Source organism: Gadus morhua, chromosome 9 (genome assembly GCF_902167405.1).
Source record: "Gadus morhua chromosome 9, gadMor3.0, whole genome shotgun sequence".
Classification (NCBI taxonomy): domain Eukaryota; kingdom Metazoa; phylum Chordata; class Actinopteri; order Gadiformes; family Gadidae; genus Gadus; species Gadus morhua.
In genome coordinates, this window is record NC_044056.1 from 14,923,117 (window position 1) to 14,938,565 (window position 15,449).

Below are 15,449 nucleotides of genomic sequence, written 5' to 3' on the forward strand. Positions count from 1 at the left end.
CAGAGAGAGAGACAGAGACAAGAGAGAGAGCAGGACTGAGAGAGATCGAGACCGAGAGAGCGAGAGAGCGAGAGACAGAGACAGAAAGAGCGAGACAGAGACGGAGACAGAGAGTGGACCAAAAACAAAACATCCGCCTCAGTCACTCTTTGGGTCCCTTTCCTAAAAAATGTATGCGTGTTAGCTCTCCTATCTCGTGGAGGTGGCTGGGAGACATCATGAATTGGTAAGGATTTGAAAGGTTTGTTTGGTGAACCGGCACAGAAGGACAAAAACATAACAGTAAAGCTACGGGCCAAAGGCTATGAGTATCCGTGTGAGCGAGCTGTAGTAACTCCATGGAGATCGCTGACAGGTGGCAGCAGCTGGTGACTCTAAGCTGGTTAGCATTCGCATAAAATAAACATGTATGCTAATGAAATCTATCCAGCAAAGAGAAGATATTTCTAATTTGAGCATCAGTATGGAGTTATTGAGCGTCGGCAATGGTAGACATGGAGCAGTGTTCCGAATTGGTATCCTTAAAAATGAACAACAAAAAAATAAAAAGGGCGCACACATCGACGCATGCAACGTCACATTCCTGAGACGTCCTTCCTGAAGGAGGACATCCTGTCTGAGGGCCGGAGCCGAAGTGCTTCCTGCGACGCTGCCTGTTTGAATCTTTGTATGTTAAACGGGGCCGGCGTAGCAGTCAACATTGGGCGTCTTTACACCGCCCACCCTGATCAGCCCCGGGGGGGAGGGGGGGGCAGAAGGAGACCTGCCCACCCCGGGGAGTCGCCTTGAGGGCCATAAATTGTTCCTTCTTCTCTTGGTTTAGCTTAGAAAACAAACCCATCCGGGTGAATTATTGATAGGAACACGCACAGGACAGCTGCATATAACAAGGAGGGAGGAGGTTGTAGGAGGAAGGAAAGGTAGGGAGGGGGGAGGAGGAGGAGGGGAAGGCTGGGAACTGAAATGATAGATTTCCCTGGCCGGCCACTGAGAGCTGGAAGAGATAGGATCTCTGGCTCTAAGGACACGGCTTAATTAAGACCCCTGATGGAAGCGTGCATGGTTGTCATGGCAGCGGGGCTGGGGGTTGGCGGGCCCCAGGGACGCACAATGCTCCCCTACCCCACCCGCGAAACACGCTCATTAACCTTAAGGGAGTCTCTGAGGGAGTAGACTGCAAGGAGGATTCCCTGTTTCATTTGAGTTTAAACTACCAATGTCAATTCAAGTCAATTGCATTTGTGTCCATCCCCTAATCTCTCTCAAAGGGCTTCACAGGCCGTCTATTAAGACACCCCCTGACCCTAGCCCCCCGAAGCACAAGGTAAAACTGCCTTTTCTCCCTTGGTTATAAATAAATACATCAATAGTTACTTGCATCCTAATGAAGGGTCGCTTCCACAGTCAGTTAATCCCCCTTGATTCCACCGCCCAGTCACATCGCCTTGAAGGAGCGGGGGTCCTTGTTCAGGGTACTCACATGTCCTGCACCACGATGTACTGGTGGGGCACCAGGCCGTCGATGCCGTTGTGCCGGCCCTCCCACCAGTCCTCGGAGGCCCGCTGGTACAGCAGCAGGGACGCTCCCTTCTTGAAGGACAGCTCGCGGGCCGAGCGCCCCACGTAGTCAAACTTGGCGATGGCTTCGATGGGCTCGCCCTCTGTGGACGGGAAGCGTGGGTCAGAGAGCGAGGCAACGGAGACGCAGGAGCACAGCGCCCGTGTGGGGGCGTCACGGATGTGTAGCCGAGCGCCGATCACATGCAAGTCACCCGTTGTTCGAACTGAATTTGAGTGTTTAATTTACCTTAAAACAACTTTATTGCTACATACACATTATACGTTTATTTGATCCTGTATACATTATGAGCATGAAGAGATGAAGTGAATAGAGACATTTCTGCTGACAATAATGCTTTGAATGGCCGGTTAAGACCTTTAGCTTTAACAAGGTTTTTTTGCCTGTGTAAAGACAGCACGCGTTTGTCTATGTGCATCACAGAGTTGTTTGAGAAGTAGTCAATAGCAACCTCAAATCAAAACAGCAGGTCAGAGCCACAACAGGCCCTGGGGGGATTCTGTCCAGAGTATTTATAGAGCCTGTTCAGAGTGCATCTATACCAGTCAGGGGCTTGGAACGCAATCGCCAGGATTCCCCGCGGGGATTGACTCAATATTTGCACAACTGTACATCACGTCAGTCGTATGGACTTTGCTCCGGAGGGAGTCGACTCGTCAAGATACAATTAGTATCAAACATTAACAAAATATAACAATCTTTAAATGAATATGCTTTTAATATTTATTGTAAATTGTGATTGTTTTCTTGATTGATCAGTTTCAAAACACACTAAAAGTCTGAAATAGGTTTCAGGCTTAAAACAAACAGGGGCACACTTGTTGTTTTCATATAAGCTTCGCAAAACACAACCCTCCCTTACGAAAAGGTACCAGCAAAAAATCTCTGAATCAATATGCATGTACAAGTGCAACACAGCTAAAAATAGCCTCCCCTGATCCTCAGTCTCCCCATACCTCTTTCTTCCTCGCAACACACCCCTCCCCAGCCCTGTTGCATGCGCGCGCACACACACATACACACACACACACACACACACCGACAGACTAAAGATCCTATCAGGTCAAAGGCAGAATCCCCCTGTGACAGACACAGCTTCTCCCGAGCCCGAGTCCTCCATCTGTAGCAGAAGAAGAGACGGGAAAAACAACCTGATCCCAGGGGACGGGGGAGAGACACACCCAGCCTGTCGCTTCTCTTTCCTCCTGCCTCATCTCTCCCCACAATGTCATCCACCCCTTCAACCCCACCCCCTCCAACCCCACCCCTTCAACCCCCCCAGCCCTGCTCTACTGCGGCCCGCCCTGGTGGGGTTGGACGACGTCGACGTGGTACGGATGGTGATGTGATGAGATTGGATGTGACACAGGAAATTTACAGCCCCATTTAATTAGATGGGGCGGTTAATAAAAAATGACGGCGGCGCAATCGATGCCGGATAATGCCGTCTCCGTTCGGGTCTCCTTTATTTTTTTCTGTTTTAGAGTCGTTTCCGTTTATCCGTCCATCCGTCTCTTTTATTGCAGACGTATGCTGACCCGTCGCGCTTGTACAGTTAAAGGCATTACAAAACATTACACCGCAGCCAAGCTTGTAAACAATCCCCGCAGAGATGGGCAGACGTTAAAGATGGGGTGTGATGTTAAAGCGAGGGCCACTCCATTAGGAAGAGCCGTACTCAAGCCCTACCCTGAAGTGATCGGGCCATTCGTCCGCATTCAAGCATACATATAGCTCAGGGGCCAATCGATCAGCCTTATTCAGGAGGAAGAAAGAGCCCTTAACTCTCCCTCCCAGTCCCAGTCCCAGTCCCAGTCGCGTGACCTGGCTTAAACCCGCTCTCTTCCCTGGCTCCTTCAGACAAGCTTTAACCCCACATCCTGCTTAGCCTCCTCCCCCCGGAGCCAGGGACGCCACACTGGGATCTCTAATGACCCAGGCCACGGTGTACAGTGAGATGCAGTGCTCACACACACAATCCACTCAGGGCCTATAACTCACAAACATGGGCCCCATGCAATGGGAGATTAAATCAATGTGCCAGCTAGTTCACCTCTGACCTCCTGTGGTTTTCAACAGCGGAGGGGACATCCATGTATTGATATGCATGTTGTGCTGCTCAAAAATACAAATCAAGCAGCTCCAGTTATCCGGTTTTAGGCGGACATATCACACACACACAAATGAAAGGAGTCAAGTGGCCGGGCGGATATAGGCTGCCATAATCTCACGCTCATCGAGGAGAGCCAAGCCTTGTTGACTCTCCTCGTTGGTGGGGGGGCTGTCTCTCTCTCTCTCCCGCTCCCTCTCAAGGAAAGAAACCCAAAAGCTTTCAATCCCAACTAATTACAACAGCCACGTTGTTGCAGATTAACAAAGAGGCCGGCTCCTTTGGAAAGTCACGGCTTACTTGGGTGTCTTAACTCCTAAATGAGATCACAGGGTTTTAGTAGTTAATGATGACAACAGACTCTCTCTGCGAGCTCTTCTTCCACACCCATAAACTCTGGAAATAAATTCACTGGTGCTGAAAAACCATGGCAATCCTGTGCGAGAGACTATCTTGTTACTATGTTCTATGAGTACTGTGTTACCGTGTTATTATATACAACCTATTACTATGCCATTAGACTGTGGGTGAGTTTAACCTTTGTAATAGTGTGATTTCACTACCGCAGTATTATGTTATCAGACAAACGTATTACTGCGTGTGACGATGGTTGAAGGAGACCAACGTTATTTTCCGGATCGCAACAGCGATGCAATAGGTCTTTTGTGATCACCATGGAAACAGGTTTTAGGAGGAAGCAGACGTTTTTTCACGAGTGATGAAGCTTTGGCTGTCACAACTTGAGGTGCGCTGCGCCTTCCCACACATTCTGCTGTTGTCTGCCGAGGCCTGGTCTACTTTATTGCCTCAAGTAAAAAGTGCTTTGTTATTCTGACATTCACCTTGTGCCAGCGGATAATCACCCGGCTGCACCTCGGTGTCTGCTTTCAACTGCTCTTTGATATGGATCTGTCCAGACAGACGCTCCATTAAAAATGGAGTCCATCAATCACATCGAACGGCAGCGTTAATTGATGACTATTTTGTTCGCTGCGCATTCGCAGTTAACTAAATAATTAAAGTAATTTCATCACAAGCGGCCTTGTCCATTCAGAACCATCCAAATTAAAATTTTAAATATCTGAATGTAACTTCCAAGAGAAGCCGGTGATTGTGAAGTAGAAGACTTCAGCGGAAGTGTGAGGTCCCCATGACAGTTCACCATCCTCCCTGCGGTTCCCTTTCACGTTAAGTTTACACATACATATATACATATATATATATACATATATACATATATACACACATACATATATATATATATACACACATACATATATACATATATACACACATACATATATACATATATACATACATACATACATACATATATATATATATATATATATATATATATATATATATATATATATATATATATATATATATATATATATATATACACAGCAGGCTCAGAAGAAGGATCAGCCACCCATGGTGATACTTGGATTTACTCCCAAGTCCAAGGTAAGTCGATATGGAAGATTTTTTATTATACCTTGTATTTCTTTTTCTTTTCCAAGATTGTATACGCAAGTCTAGCAAAAAATAAATAAATCCATTCCATTGTTCCAAAGACATTTTATTGGCGTCAGTCACTGCTCAGTGTTCAGAGTGTGTATTAAAGTGTGTGAGGGGACTCACCGTCATCGCTGGTCTGGGTCTCAGTGCCCCCCTCGTTGTCCACCTCCTCCAGCGCTCCGTGCTCACTGTAGGGGCTCTCACTGGGGGGAGCGCGCGCACACACACACACACACACACACACACACACACACACACACACACACACACACACACACACACACACACACACACACACACACACACACACACACACACACACACACACACAGGTATGGAGGTGAATATTTGTATTCTGTTCCAATTATCTGAGGGAATCTGGGATTCCAGCATTATTCTTTACATTTGGCTTCATCTCCCTCGAGGAGAGTTGTAGCGGAGAGATAATGGTGGGAGGGTGAGGGAGAGCTGGAGAGCGGAGAGCTTGTTGTGTTGGACTACAGAAGGTGTAGTCTAGGGTCATCTAAAAGATTTGGGTGAAGGATTGTTGAGACTGTGATGATAATAGGGACATTTCAGAGTGAGACCTGGTTCAGCACAATACAAAAACAGACTGGGATCAAGGGGCAGGTAAAGAGGAAAGTAGTATTTCTCTCAAGGGATCCTTTCCAAAATGTTAGAATATAATCAGTCAGTGCCAAATACAAGCCCTTTTATTGGTCGTACGTTGACAGGACGCTTTGCCCCAACGGATTACATCGCAGGCCGTTCCTCGTGGATTAAACCCTGAAGCGTTCTTGCTCAATGCTGGACCAATTTCAGAAATTGCTCTCCGCGTTAGTCCTTTAGACCCAAAATTGATCAGATAACAAGGCTGATGTTGAAAAAAACCTTAATGTTCCTTTGATAATAGCGGTGCACCAGTAGAGTCAGAAATGAGGGAGGTGTCAGGCAGGAGAGGGGTAAACAAGAGGTCAAAGCTCTCATGCCGGAAGGAGCAATCAGCTCTGCCTTTTTGGCATTTCTGTGCCCATATTCAAGGTCCAGAGAAGATCAACGGCGAGTTGGAAAGTGAGAGAAAGATGGAGACCCATCCCAAGAAGAACAGGAAAGGCAGAGGGAGGGAAAGAAAGAAGTAGTCAAATAGAAAAGGTAAGAAAAGAACCCAGTGTAAAGTGGTGAGCGTGTAATGGAGGTACTCAACTGTTTGACCCCCACAAAAAAAGTCAAAAGCTAGACACCGCTCTACTCCAGCGTGAGCGTGGGCACAGAGTGACCTCACAGTCCTCCCCCATTGGACGGCTCCCCCATTCCTCTGCCATATTTTCCTACTTAGTGATCGTTTCTGCATGTTCCTAGCAGGAGAGCGCGCGTCATGTGCTCCTCCGCCCCAGACAGCTCACCCCGTTTGTAGGGTAATTACCCTGATTACCCCCGCTCACACACGCTCTGACGCTCTGGCCCACCGCACACGCCTGCAGCGCTCTGACGGGCCCCCCAATGAGAGAAAGCTCACGCCGTGGCCCCGCTTTTCTTCTATTACTGTACAGAACGGAATGAGAGAACCACCAGCTGTGTAGCTTCCTAACGCCCCCGGCTCCCCCCCCCCCCCCCCCCCTACATCTAGCACCTCACTCCCCCCACATCTGTGGAGGTCCTTCCGGTGAGCTCAGCTGGGAGGTCTACCAGCTCCAGTTTCATCCCGCGCCGACCCACACGCTGACCCGAATATTAACACACGTTTTACGGATGGGTGGCGAGGGGGCCTGGAACTGAGATCACCCCCAATGCGTTGGATCTCTTCAGCTGCAAATTCTGTCTTTTCACTCTGGCATGCTGCTTTTTTTTAACTCCAGACGCAGCAAGCATCCTTTTCGTTTTTCATCTGGAGTGAGCCTTGACGTACGGCGACTCAATCCAGGCTTAGCTCAGAAGGTAAAGCAGGTTGACTCATTACCGGAAGATTGCTAGTTCGATCGCCGGCTCCTCCTAGCCGAATTTCAGATGTTCCTGAGCAACACAATTAGACCCAACTGCTTCCGATACGCTTGCAGTCGACCTAGCATGGTTGACTCCGCCGTCAGTGTGTGAACTAATGTGTGTATGAACCATTGTAAGTCACTTTGGATAAAAGTGTCTGTTAAACACCGTGATTGTAAACTGTAATCCGGTCTTCCCCCAAATAGCCAGTGTGTCAGGTGGGACTAACAAACATGTCCTCTCACCAGTAGTCTCCCCCGGCCATGCACTTCTCGTAGACGGGCCCGTCCAGCTCTTTGGCGTCGGGGAAGATGGTCTCGTGGTGGATGATGATGGTCTTGACGATCTCGTTGACGTGGGCCTGACAGGACACCTGGTCCAGGCTGTCCGGCGTGGGCATCAGTGTGGGGCCGAAGCAGATGGCCAGGTTGTAGGGGTCCATCATGTTCTCGTCACTGTACTGGGACAGGCTGTGTAGGGATGGGAGCAGGGAGAGGGTGAGGGTGAGACGAGAGACAAAGCCAGGCGGTGACTAAAGGTAGGAGGAGATGTTCCACATAATATTAATTGCAGGTCTTGATTACCCCTGTAGCCATTTGGCATACTGATTGTATCCAAAGAGACTTCCAGTGAATCCAGAACACAAGAATGCCGAAGACATAGCGCCTTGAAACTAGTACTTGAACCTAGTACTAGACAAACATGAAAACCACTACCTTAAGAACACCAGTCCACCAGTACAGACCAGTTACCATACATTTGCTGGTTGGGGCTCTGGCAGATGACCAATAAACGGACCAAACTGAACTCTCCTGCTATCACGCTTTTATAGGTTCAATGCAGATTACAATCCAAACATTACATGGCTCACACGTCACATATTAATAATCCATTACATTGTAGACAACCCAAAATAAAATTAAAGGATGAAAGTGTGCAGTTAATCATTCCGGTTGGCATGGATACCCATGCATTACTGCAGCGAGGGCAGCCGGGGGACAGATGCTCGGCTGTGGGCAGGGATACCCGAGCCTATCATTATTCTAGTATCCTGATTACGGGTTGGAGGTCCGAAAACGAGCTTCAAACACAACTCTTCCCTCTGTTCTGTTCAGGCATAACCGTGGACGGCCACGCTCTGAATGGTACGCCCCTCAGGGAGCGTGGGCCCGCACGGCTCCGTCCTAAAGGCTTCGGTCTGATTCCACGTTGATGCAACACAACGACCATGCAGTCGCTTCGACGCAGTCGCAAACCTGTTTTGGTTTTGCCCCGGGTTTCAGTGAGCGGACCAATCACAGCCCTTGCTGCTGCGTCGCCTCGACGCAAGGTTACACTTTTTTGGGAGGCTACGTCAGCCCCTTGCCACGGACGCATGTAGGGTCCCCGCAAGGATTCAATGGCTCGGTAAACCTCCTTGCGTTTCGCCAACGTGGAACCATAACTAAGCCTTAAGACTGCCTGACTAGAATTTGGCATGAAAACACGAATCTTCACAGTTTTACCCGCGGCTGAATCGTCCTGTGGGGGGGGGGGGGGGGGGGGGGGGATAGCTGTAGCAGGCTGGGTGTGTGATGGGGGACTCACTGGTTGAGGAAGGCAAAGAGGTAGCGCATGACGATGAGCACCGACCGGGGCACGGTCAGGATGATCTTACGGAGGTACAGCGAGCGCTCGTACAGGTTCTCTATTCCTGAAAGAGAAACAGTAGAACACAGGTCAGTGTGCTAACAGTTCAGCTATGCACCAATGTATACATGCCTTCAATATAATGTATATATATATGGATAGATGCATTTTTACTTTTAGTTATTTTTCAAATTGACCAGTTTTTGGAAGTGAGTGAGTGAGTGTGTGTGAGTGTGTGAGTATGAGTGATAGACAGCGGGATAGTGATTAATAAGAACCACAAGGCAGCAGCATCTGTAGGTGTTCCTGTCAGGTTTCAACAGTCTGACAATCAGTTTAATTTTGTGTCAATCATGCTTTGCTCTGAAAGCCCTCAGCCACCTCTCCGCCGAGCGGCTTTGCATATTTAACCACCGCAATCATCCATTTGATAATTAAACCCCATTTCATTAGGGTAACAGTGTATGAATAGGAGAGTAACCTTTTACAATGAAATGAAATGAAAGAAAAGAAAGCATTGAATTATGCGTAAATCGGCCCTGAAGTGCATCATTTCGAATGTGAAAAAAAAAGAAAAGAACTATAATTGTCACAAGTTAGGGCGTAACCATTTTTTTTTTTACTGCCATGTAAACACCAGAACCTGTATCTGTAGGTCGGAGAGTAAACCCAGTATTCAAATAGCTGCCGTACCCTGGTTACGTTAGCCAGGTTGTAAGCACGATAATGACGAGTGTGATTATCCCTCAACGCCGCCTGGTAGCTCCAACTCACTGCTGGGCGTGTAACCACACCGAGTGGGGCGCCGGGCTACAGGGGGTCTTGTCATTATATGCCAACATCTTTCAGCCTAGCGTGTTTCCCTCCTGTCACAGTCACCACAAAGGGAACAGGAACAGGAGGCGGGGCAGGAAGTCAGGACTCATCGCTCTCCGCTGGCAACATGACTACCACTGGCAGCTGCATTAAAGACGTGACGTATGTTCTTGTTCACATCTGCACGAAGGTTGGGTAGCAGAAGTTGACGTTTTTAATAATCTATACCTATGTGCTAAGTCACATATCAGAGGTTGTTCGTCATAATAAAAATAAATACATTCTAAATATGTCAGCTTCCTCTTATTATTGGAGCCAACTTTGTTTCTGAAGTCTGACTCCCTTCCACCCTGGTTTTGCCACCCCATTTCACGTGATTTATTTAGTAGAAGTGGTCTTAGGCTGCACTTGCGGCCAGAAATAGCGACGTCACCTTCCTCCTGTAACCAGTGTGAGCCATTAGGGATTAGTACTGGTGGGGATAGCAGTCATGTATTTCATCCCGACTTGAGTACCTAACTAGGCTCCTGTGAGGCTTCGGAGCAGGGCTGAAGCCGCTATTTAAAGACCGACCCTATTTCAGACTGCCACACGCATGTGGCCCAATATTTGTGGGCTCGGGGCACGCGCACATACGGGCCGTGTTTAAAGCAAAGCCAGGAAAGGCATGTCCTGACCGCTTCTGCGGTGGGGCAAGACATAAAGTCAGCAAAATAATAGGGAAGTGATATAATCGCATATAAGGCTGGATGTGTTTGACCCATTTGCGGGGTGTGCATTGAGAAGTGGGATGCACTATAGCTTGTCTCAAATAGTTTTCAAAATTGTATTAGTGATGCATTTTTAATGGAGGCTTGGGGGGGGTGGAGATTCTGGGCATTCAGTATGAATCCCTCACTGGAGGAGTCGGAATAGGGAATCCTCGTATCCAGCGAATATAAAAAGGTGGGCACCCACGCACGCACACACAAACACAGACAGAATAAGGTCACATCACACACACAAACACACATACACGGCCCACGTGACTCTATGACTCCTAAAGTCCAAGAGGAAAGGCACCGACTTCTTCGGTGCGCCTTCACAGCCCGAACAGCGTCTTACGCAACCGGACAAAGCCCCACACAGAGCTGCCGTTGCACACGGGTGACGGGGGGCAGCCTTCCAGTCAGCGAACAATGTACTGTACTGAGCAGTGCTTCAATGGGAGATGTATGAGTCGATGTAAACGCTCAGCCCCAGCGATGCGCCGTTTAAAGCAGGCCGTCATCTCAGCTTTGTGTGAGATGGACAATGGACAATACCCCTCTTAAACGCTAAGCTGAACACTACAAAGTGCAGCATTCAAAGATGACCGAGGTGGTTAACAAGGAAACGTCTTCGCACATTCTACCTATTGGAAAACCGTAGGCCGGATGATCACAATGTTCAAAGGTGACCTATAGCTTAAACTAATGATTGACCCCTGACTCGATTTCAACCTATTTCACACTGCATACCCCACAGAAGAGGTGATGGGCTGGATGACAAGTGGCTGGATGAATTGGATGGAAATCAAGATCTAAACCTTTAAAACAACAAGCCAGTGGTTCAGTAGAAGAACCAGAAGAATCATGAAACCTCCATGGATGGAACAGGAAGGAATCTTCCACAGAATCGTTCACCTTCTCAACAAAGCCACTGCAGCGCAGGGAGTAGTGTCCTGCCATCATAGTGTGTCACTAATAGTGTCACTTTTCTTATGAAGAACGAAAGAACATGAGCCAGAAAGGGAAACAGCTTGGGGTGCTTACGGATGCAGGACAGCAGGTCGTTGAACCTCTCCTTGGGGAAGAGGGGGTTCTCCAGACCCCTGAAGTACAGTTTGAGAACGCCGGCCACAGAGTTGATGTCATGGTTGTTCTCCTCATCAGTCAGCGGGTCGTTGCCTAGGAAACAAGACACGGCGAGGCGGGTCATTTGGATGAACTAATAATGCCAGATAATTACGGATAATAAGCAAGAATGTGATAATACATATATAATGTAATATATATGAAATAATCAAAACTCTTTCAGAGGGTTATACCTCTTTCAAAAGAGTTCTTGATGTCATTGACTTCGAGCTGGGATCCAGACACTCTGAATATCCCTTGATGTTGAAGGCCTGCAGAGGGACGGAGATGGCAGAAACACATAAGTCACTTCCAAAATGTCTGCATAGTGACTTGGACAAGGCCGTCAACCATTTTGAGGTCTAAAATTTAAAATGCATCAACTTAAACTTAACATATTTCTAGCAGTTCAATTCAAAGGATCAGAGGACAACAAAAACCTTGCTTTAGTCAGAAATAAGGGACATCTTGTCCCGTTTCCAATAATGATAACTAATGAGAGTCGAGATGCTGCAATTCAAGTTGTATCCAACCTTCGTGCGGCCAGGGATTACAGTTTAATAGGAGTACAGGTGAAAAGCCAGGAACGGACATAATTAAGTCTGCTGTACATATTCTACTCTGAGCCTCTCTGTCCATACGCAAAGATGGCTGCCTTGCTTATATTCCTCAGCCACTAGAACCAAACCAGCCAGGCTGTCATGTGTTACACATGTCAGGACTACCAGTAAGGCTCCATAAACATCCACACCAGTACTCATGACCCAGCAAGCCTGTCTGTCTCTTTGTCTGTGTAGCTATTGGGAAGGTCAAGTAGAAGGCACAGGGCCTCAGAATGATAAACATGATAGCTTTTCACCGTAGCTGTGACTGAAATGGAACTAATTTCCTTGACGAGACACCAATGTGCACACTCAAATAAATACAGCATGAGAAAAGTGTGTGTGTGTCACTCTTGAACTTCGATTGGACAGCTTTTGAAAGACTAATAGTTTAGCATATATTTTAGTTAGCAGGGTAACTGTTCGTCTCGAGGGTGGGTTCTGTCTTCAAAAGCAAAATCAATTCATTTGTTGGACCAAAGCACGTTTTTTAACTTACCGTACAAATTTATAAAACGAATACAACTCTCAACCACACGCGGGATAGCTTGTCCAGAATCCTTTGTGGATGGGAGGAAAACAAATACGAGCACAGGTTACAAACACTCAAAAGAGTACAAGTTTCGGTTTCATGCACAAAATAATCAGCTCATCCCCCCCCACTAAAACATACTGACACCAACATGCAGGTGTTGTGGGTCCCAGGGCGACGGAGAAAGAGAAGAAGACTGGAGAGTTACTATGTGCAGACATCGCTCAGACAGACTCGTTCACCCCCGGTGGTTCTCGCATGGATTTAATGGTTTTTCTTTTAGGTAGCAGCTCATCAAATTGACACAAACCCAATGAGTCAAGCTTGCAACATCTCCAGCTACACATGGAAGCTTGAGTGTGTCCAAAAATACTAACTACACTACGCTACGATACACCGTGTGCGGCGCCGGTGAGGCACCCTGCCAACAATCACGCGCCCCTCTTCGCGAGCCTCGACGAGTGAGGAGATATGACGCAAGAAAAAAAAAAAAAAAAAAAAAAAAAAAAACCTTGAGAGAATCCAGATGAAAAAAATTGTATCAAAAGAAAAGTGCTGTCACTTTGGAAAACACATTCCATCCTCGCTGTGTTCCAGATGAGCCTTGGGGGGGGGGAGGACGGCCTGACGTGAGGGGAAGGCCTCTTGGCACCAGCTGTGGCTCAGTGCTGGAGGCGGGCGGATGGAGGGGGAGGGGGAGAGCGTGCTTGGCACACGCTTCCCATGATACAGCAGATTTGATTACAGCCACCATGTCGATACCAAGGGGCGGTTGCTGCGGCAGGAAGCAAAGGGCTGCGGTGGAACAGGGGAGGGGGGGGGACACGTCATGGTACATGTCGGATATCATCGCCGCAGGGGGTTGGGCGGCTGCACAACACATTTAGATGTTGTGAGTCATTCAAAAGTTGAGCTCAACGATGATCACGTAGGGGCGACTCGTACGCTAATCCGAGTGACACACACACACACACACACACACACACACACACACACACACACACACACACACACACACACACACACACACACACACACACACACACACACACACACACACACACACACACACACACACTTTCCTGTGAGTCAGGGGCGTATCATTTCACTCCGAGGCCGGTCAGTCTGTCTGAGTGATGTCACACAGAGGGTCTCGGGGGTCAGGGGTGCACGGCCACACATGCGGTGAGTGACGGAGCGGGGCGGGTGAGGCTTTCAGAGGGCGCCGACGGCATGGCAAAAGGGGGTCAACACGGGAAGCGGCGGAACGAGCAGCACCGTACACACCCCCGCCCCCCCTCCCCCCCACTCTGCGCCCGACGTCTACCTGGTGCCGGCCGTGGGAGTTCCGTCGTCCGCGGCTGGGGGGGGGGGTCGAGGGGGGCAGTGGTCGGACAGTGGACGGAGAAGGAGGAGGAGGAGGAGGAGGAGGAGGAGAAGGAGGTCGGAGGAGAGAACAATGGAGTCACAGGGAGAGAAGAAGAAGTGAGAGGAAGAGAAAAACAAGCATCACCAACGTTAGCATTGTAAGCTAGAGCCACCAAAGCACACCAAAGAAAAAAGGGCGAAAACGTCAGGCCCCCCTCGGTGCCCAGATTATCCCCCACCCCCCGCCACCCCCGCCCTCCCAGAACCATGGTGGCAACGAGGCAGGACAGCTTGAGCTGACAGCGGTCCCAGACGGCAAAGCCGGGCAAGGGGGTCGGGAGGAGGGTGAAGGGAGGAGCTTGGTTAACTCGTAGCTACACTGTGTACAGAATGCCTTCCCCTGGCTGACTTCACCTGCTACTGCTCTCGCTCTACCTCTCTCTCTCTGAGCACAGGAGGAAAGATAGGAGCCAGGGATAGAGGGGAGGAAGAGAAATGGATAGAGGAGGAACATAGAGGAAAGAGACAGAGGAGGAGAGAGGGATAGAGCGGAGGGAGATAAATTGATAGAGAAGAGACAGAGAGGGATGGAAAGCAGGAGTACAGAAGGATAGAGGAGGAAGAGAGAGGGCGATGGAGAGGAGAAAGAGAGAGGGATAGAGAATGAAGAGACTGATCGAGGAGGAAGAGAGACAGATCGAGAGGCGGAAAAGAGAGGAGGATGAGTGGGATAGAGAGGAGGAAGAGAGAGAGGGATGAGCCCAATCTCCTCAGCAGCGCAAAGCAGCTCAGTGATGCCTTGTCAGCAGGGGTCGGCTGCAGTCGACAAACTGTTCCCTCCAGCCATCTCACCCCTCCCTTCCTCTCCCTCCCTCCCTCCCTTCCTCTCTCCCCCTCTTCCCTCCCTCCCTCCCTCCCTCCCCCGTCCTCATTGCCCTTCTGCGCTGGCATGCCGGGGGCAGCCATTCCCGGATGCGCCGAGTCAGCGTCTTCCCCTTTCCGACCTAAACAAGACGATCCCAAGGCGGGAAGACGGCCAGACACCCGGACCCACAGGTGAGGAGGTTCCCCCCCCTCCCAGAATGAACCATCTGGGCGCGGGCCGCCCCCGACGCCGAGATGCTTCAGGGGGGGGGAACCCAAAGGGGGAATGAGACGAGACGGACGATTGGCCGGTGGGGTGGAGAGGGGGTGAAGCGGTGCGGTCGGGACGGGGGCTCGGTACCTTGATGAAGGACTCCATGTTGCCGTTAAACAACCTAACGTTAAACACAGAGTGTGGTCTGGGCCGCCGGGTGCCTGTCGGGTGTTTGTGCGGCCTGGAGCGTGGGTTAGAGCGGCGGTTATTGGGAGGCTTGGGCACGATGAACATTGATCAGGCCTTTAACAAATGAGTATGCGATAGGATATTCAATACGCCAGGCCCTGTGGTGGG

The 15,449-nt window shown here is 49.2% G+C and overlaps 1 protein-coding gene across 3 annotated transcripts in view; it reads right to left on the reverse strand.

Annotated features, from left to right (window-relative positions):
• The window catches only part of srgap1a (SLIT-ROBO Rho GTPase activating protein 1a), a 74,805-nt gene that overhangs the window by 6,729 nt on the left and 52,627 nt on the right, over window positions 1-15,449 (reverse strand). For 2 of the 3 annotated variants that reach the window (XM_030367106.1, XM_030367107.1), the window contains exons 12-19: window positions 15,240-15,333; window positions 12,614-12,674; window positions 11,707-11,784; window positions 11,432-11,566; window positions 8,781-8,886; window positions 7,439-7,663; window positions 5,337-5,416; window positions 1,481-1,661 (exon numbers count right to left, since the gene is read on the reverse strand). In XM_030367106.1, coding sequence (XP_030222966.1) covers window positions 1,481-1,661; window positions 5,337-5,416; window positions 7,439-7,663; window positions 8,781-8,886; window positions 11,432-11,566; window positions 11,707-11,784; window positions 12,614-12,674; window positions 15,240-15,333 — 960 coding nt within the window. Of the gene's footprint in view, window positions 1-1,480; window positions 1,662-5,336; window positions 5,417-7,438; window positions 7,664-8,780; window positions 8,887-11,431; window positions 11,567-11,706; window positions 11,785-12,613; window positions 12,675-13,973; window positions 14,008-15,239; window positions 15,334-15,449 lie in introns of all 3 variants that reach the window. The other variant, XM_030367109.1, reaches the window with a different exon arrangement.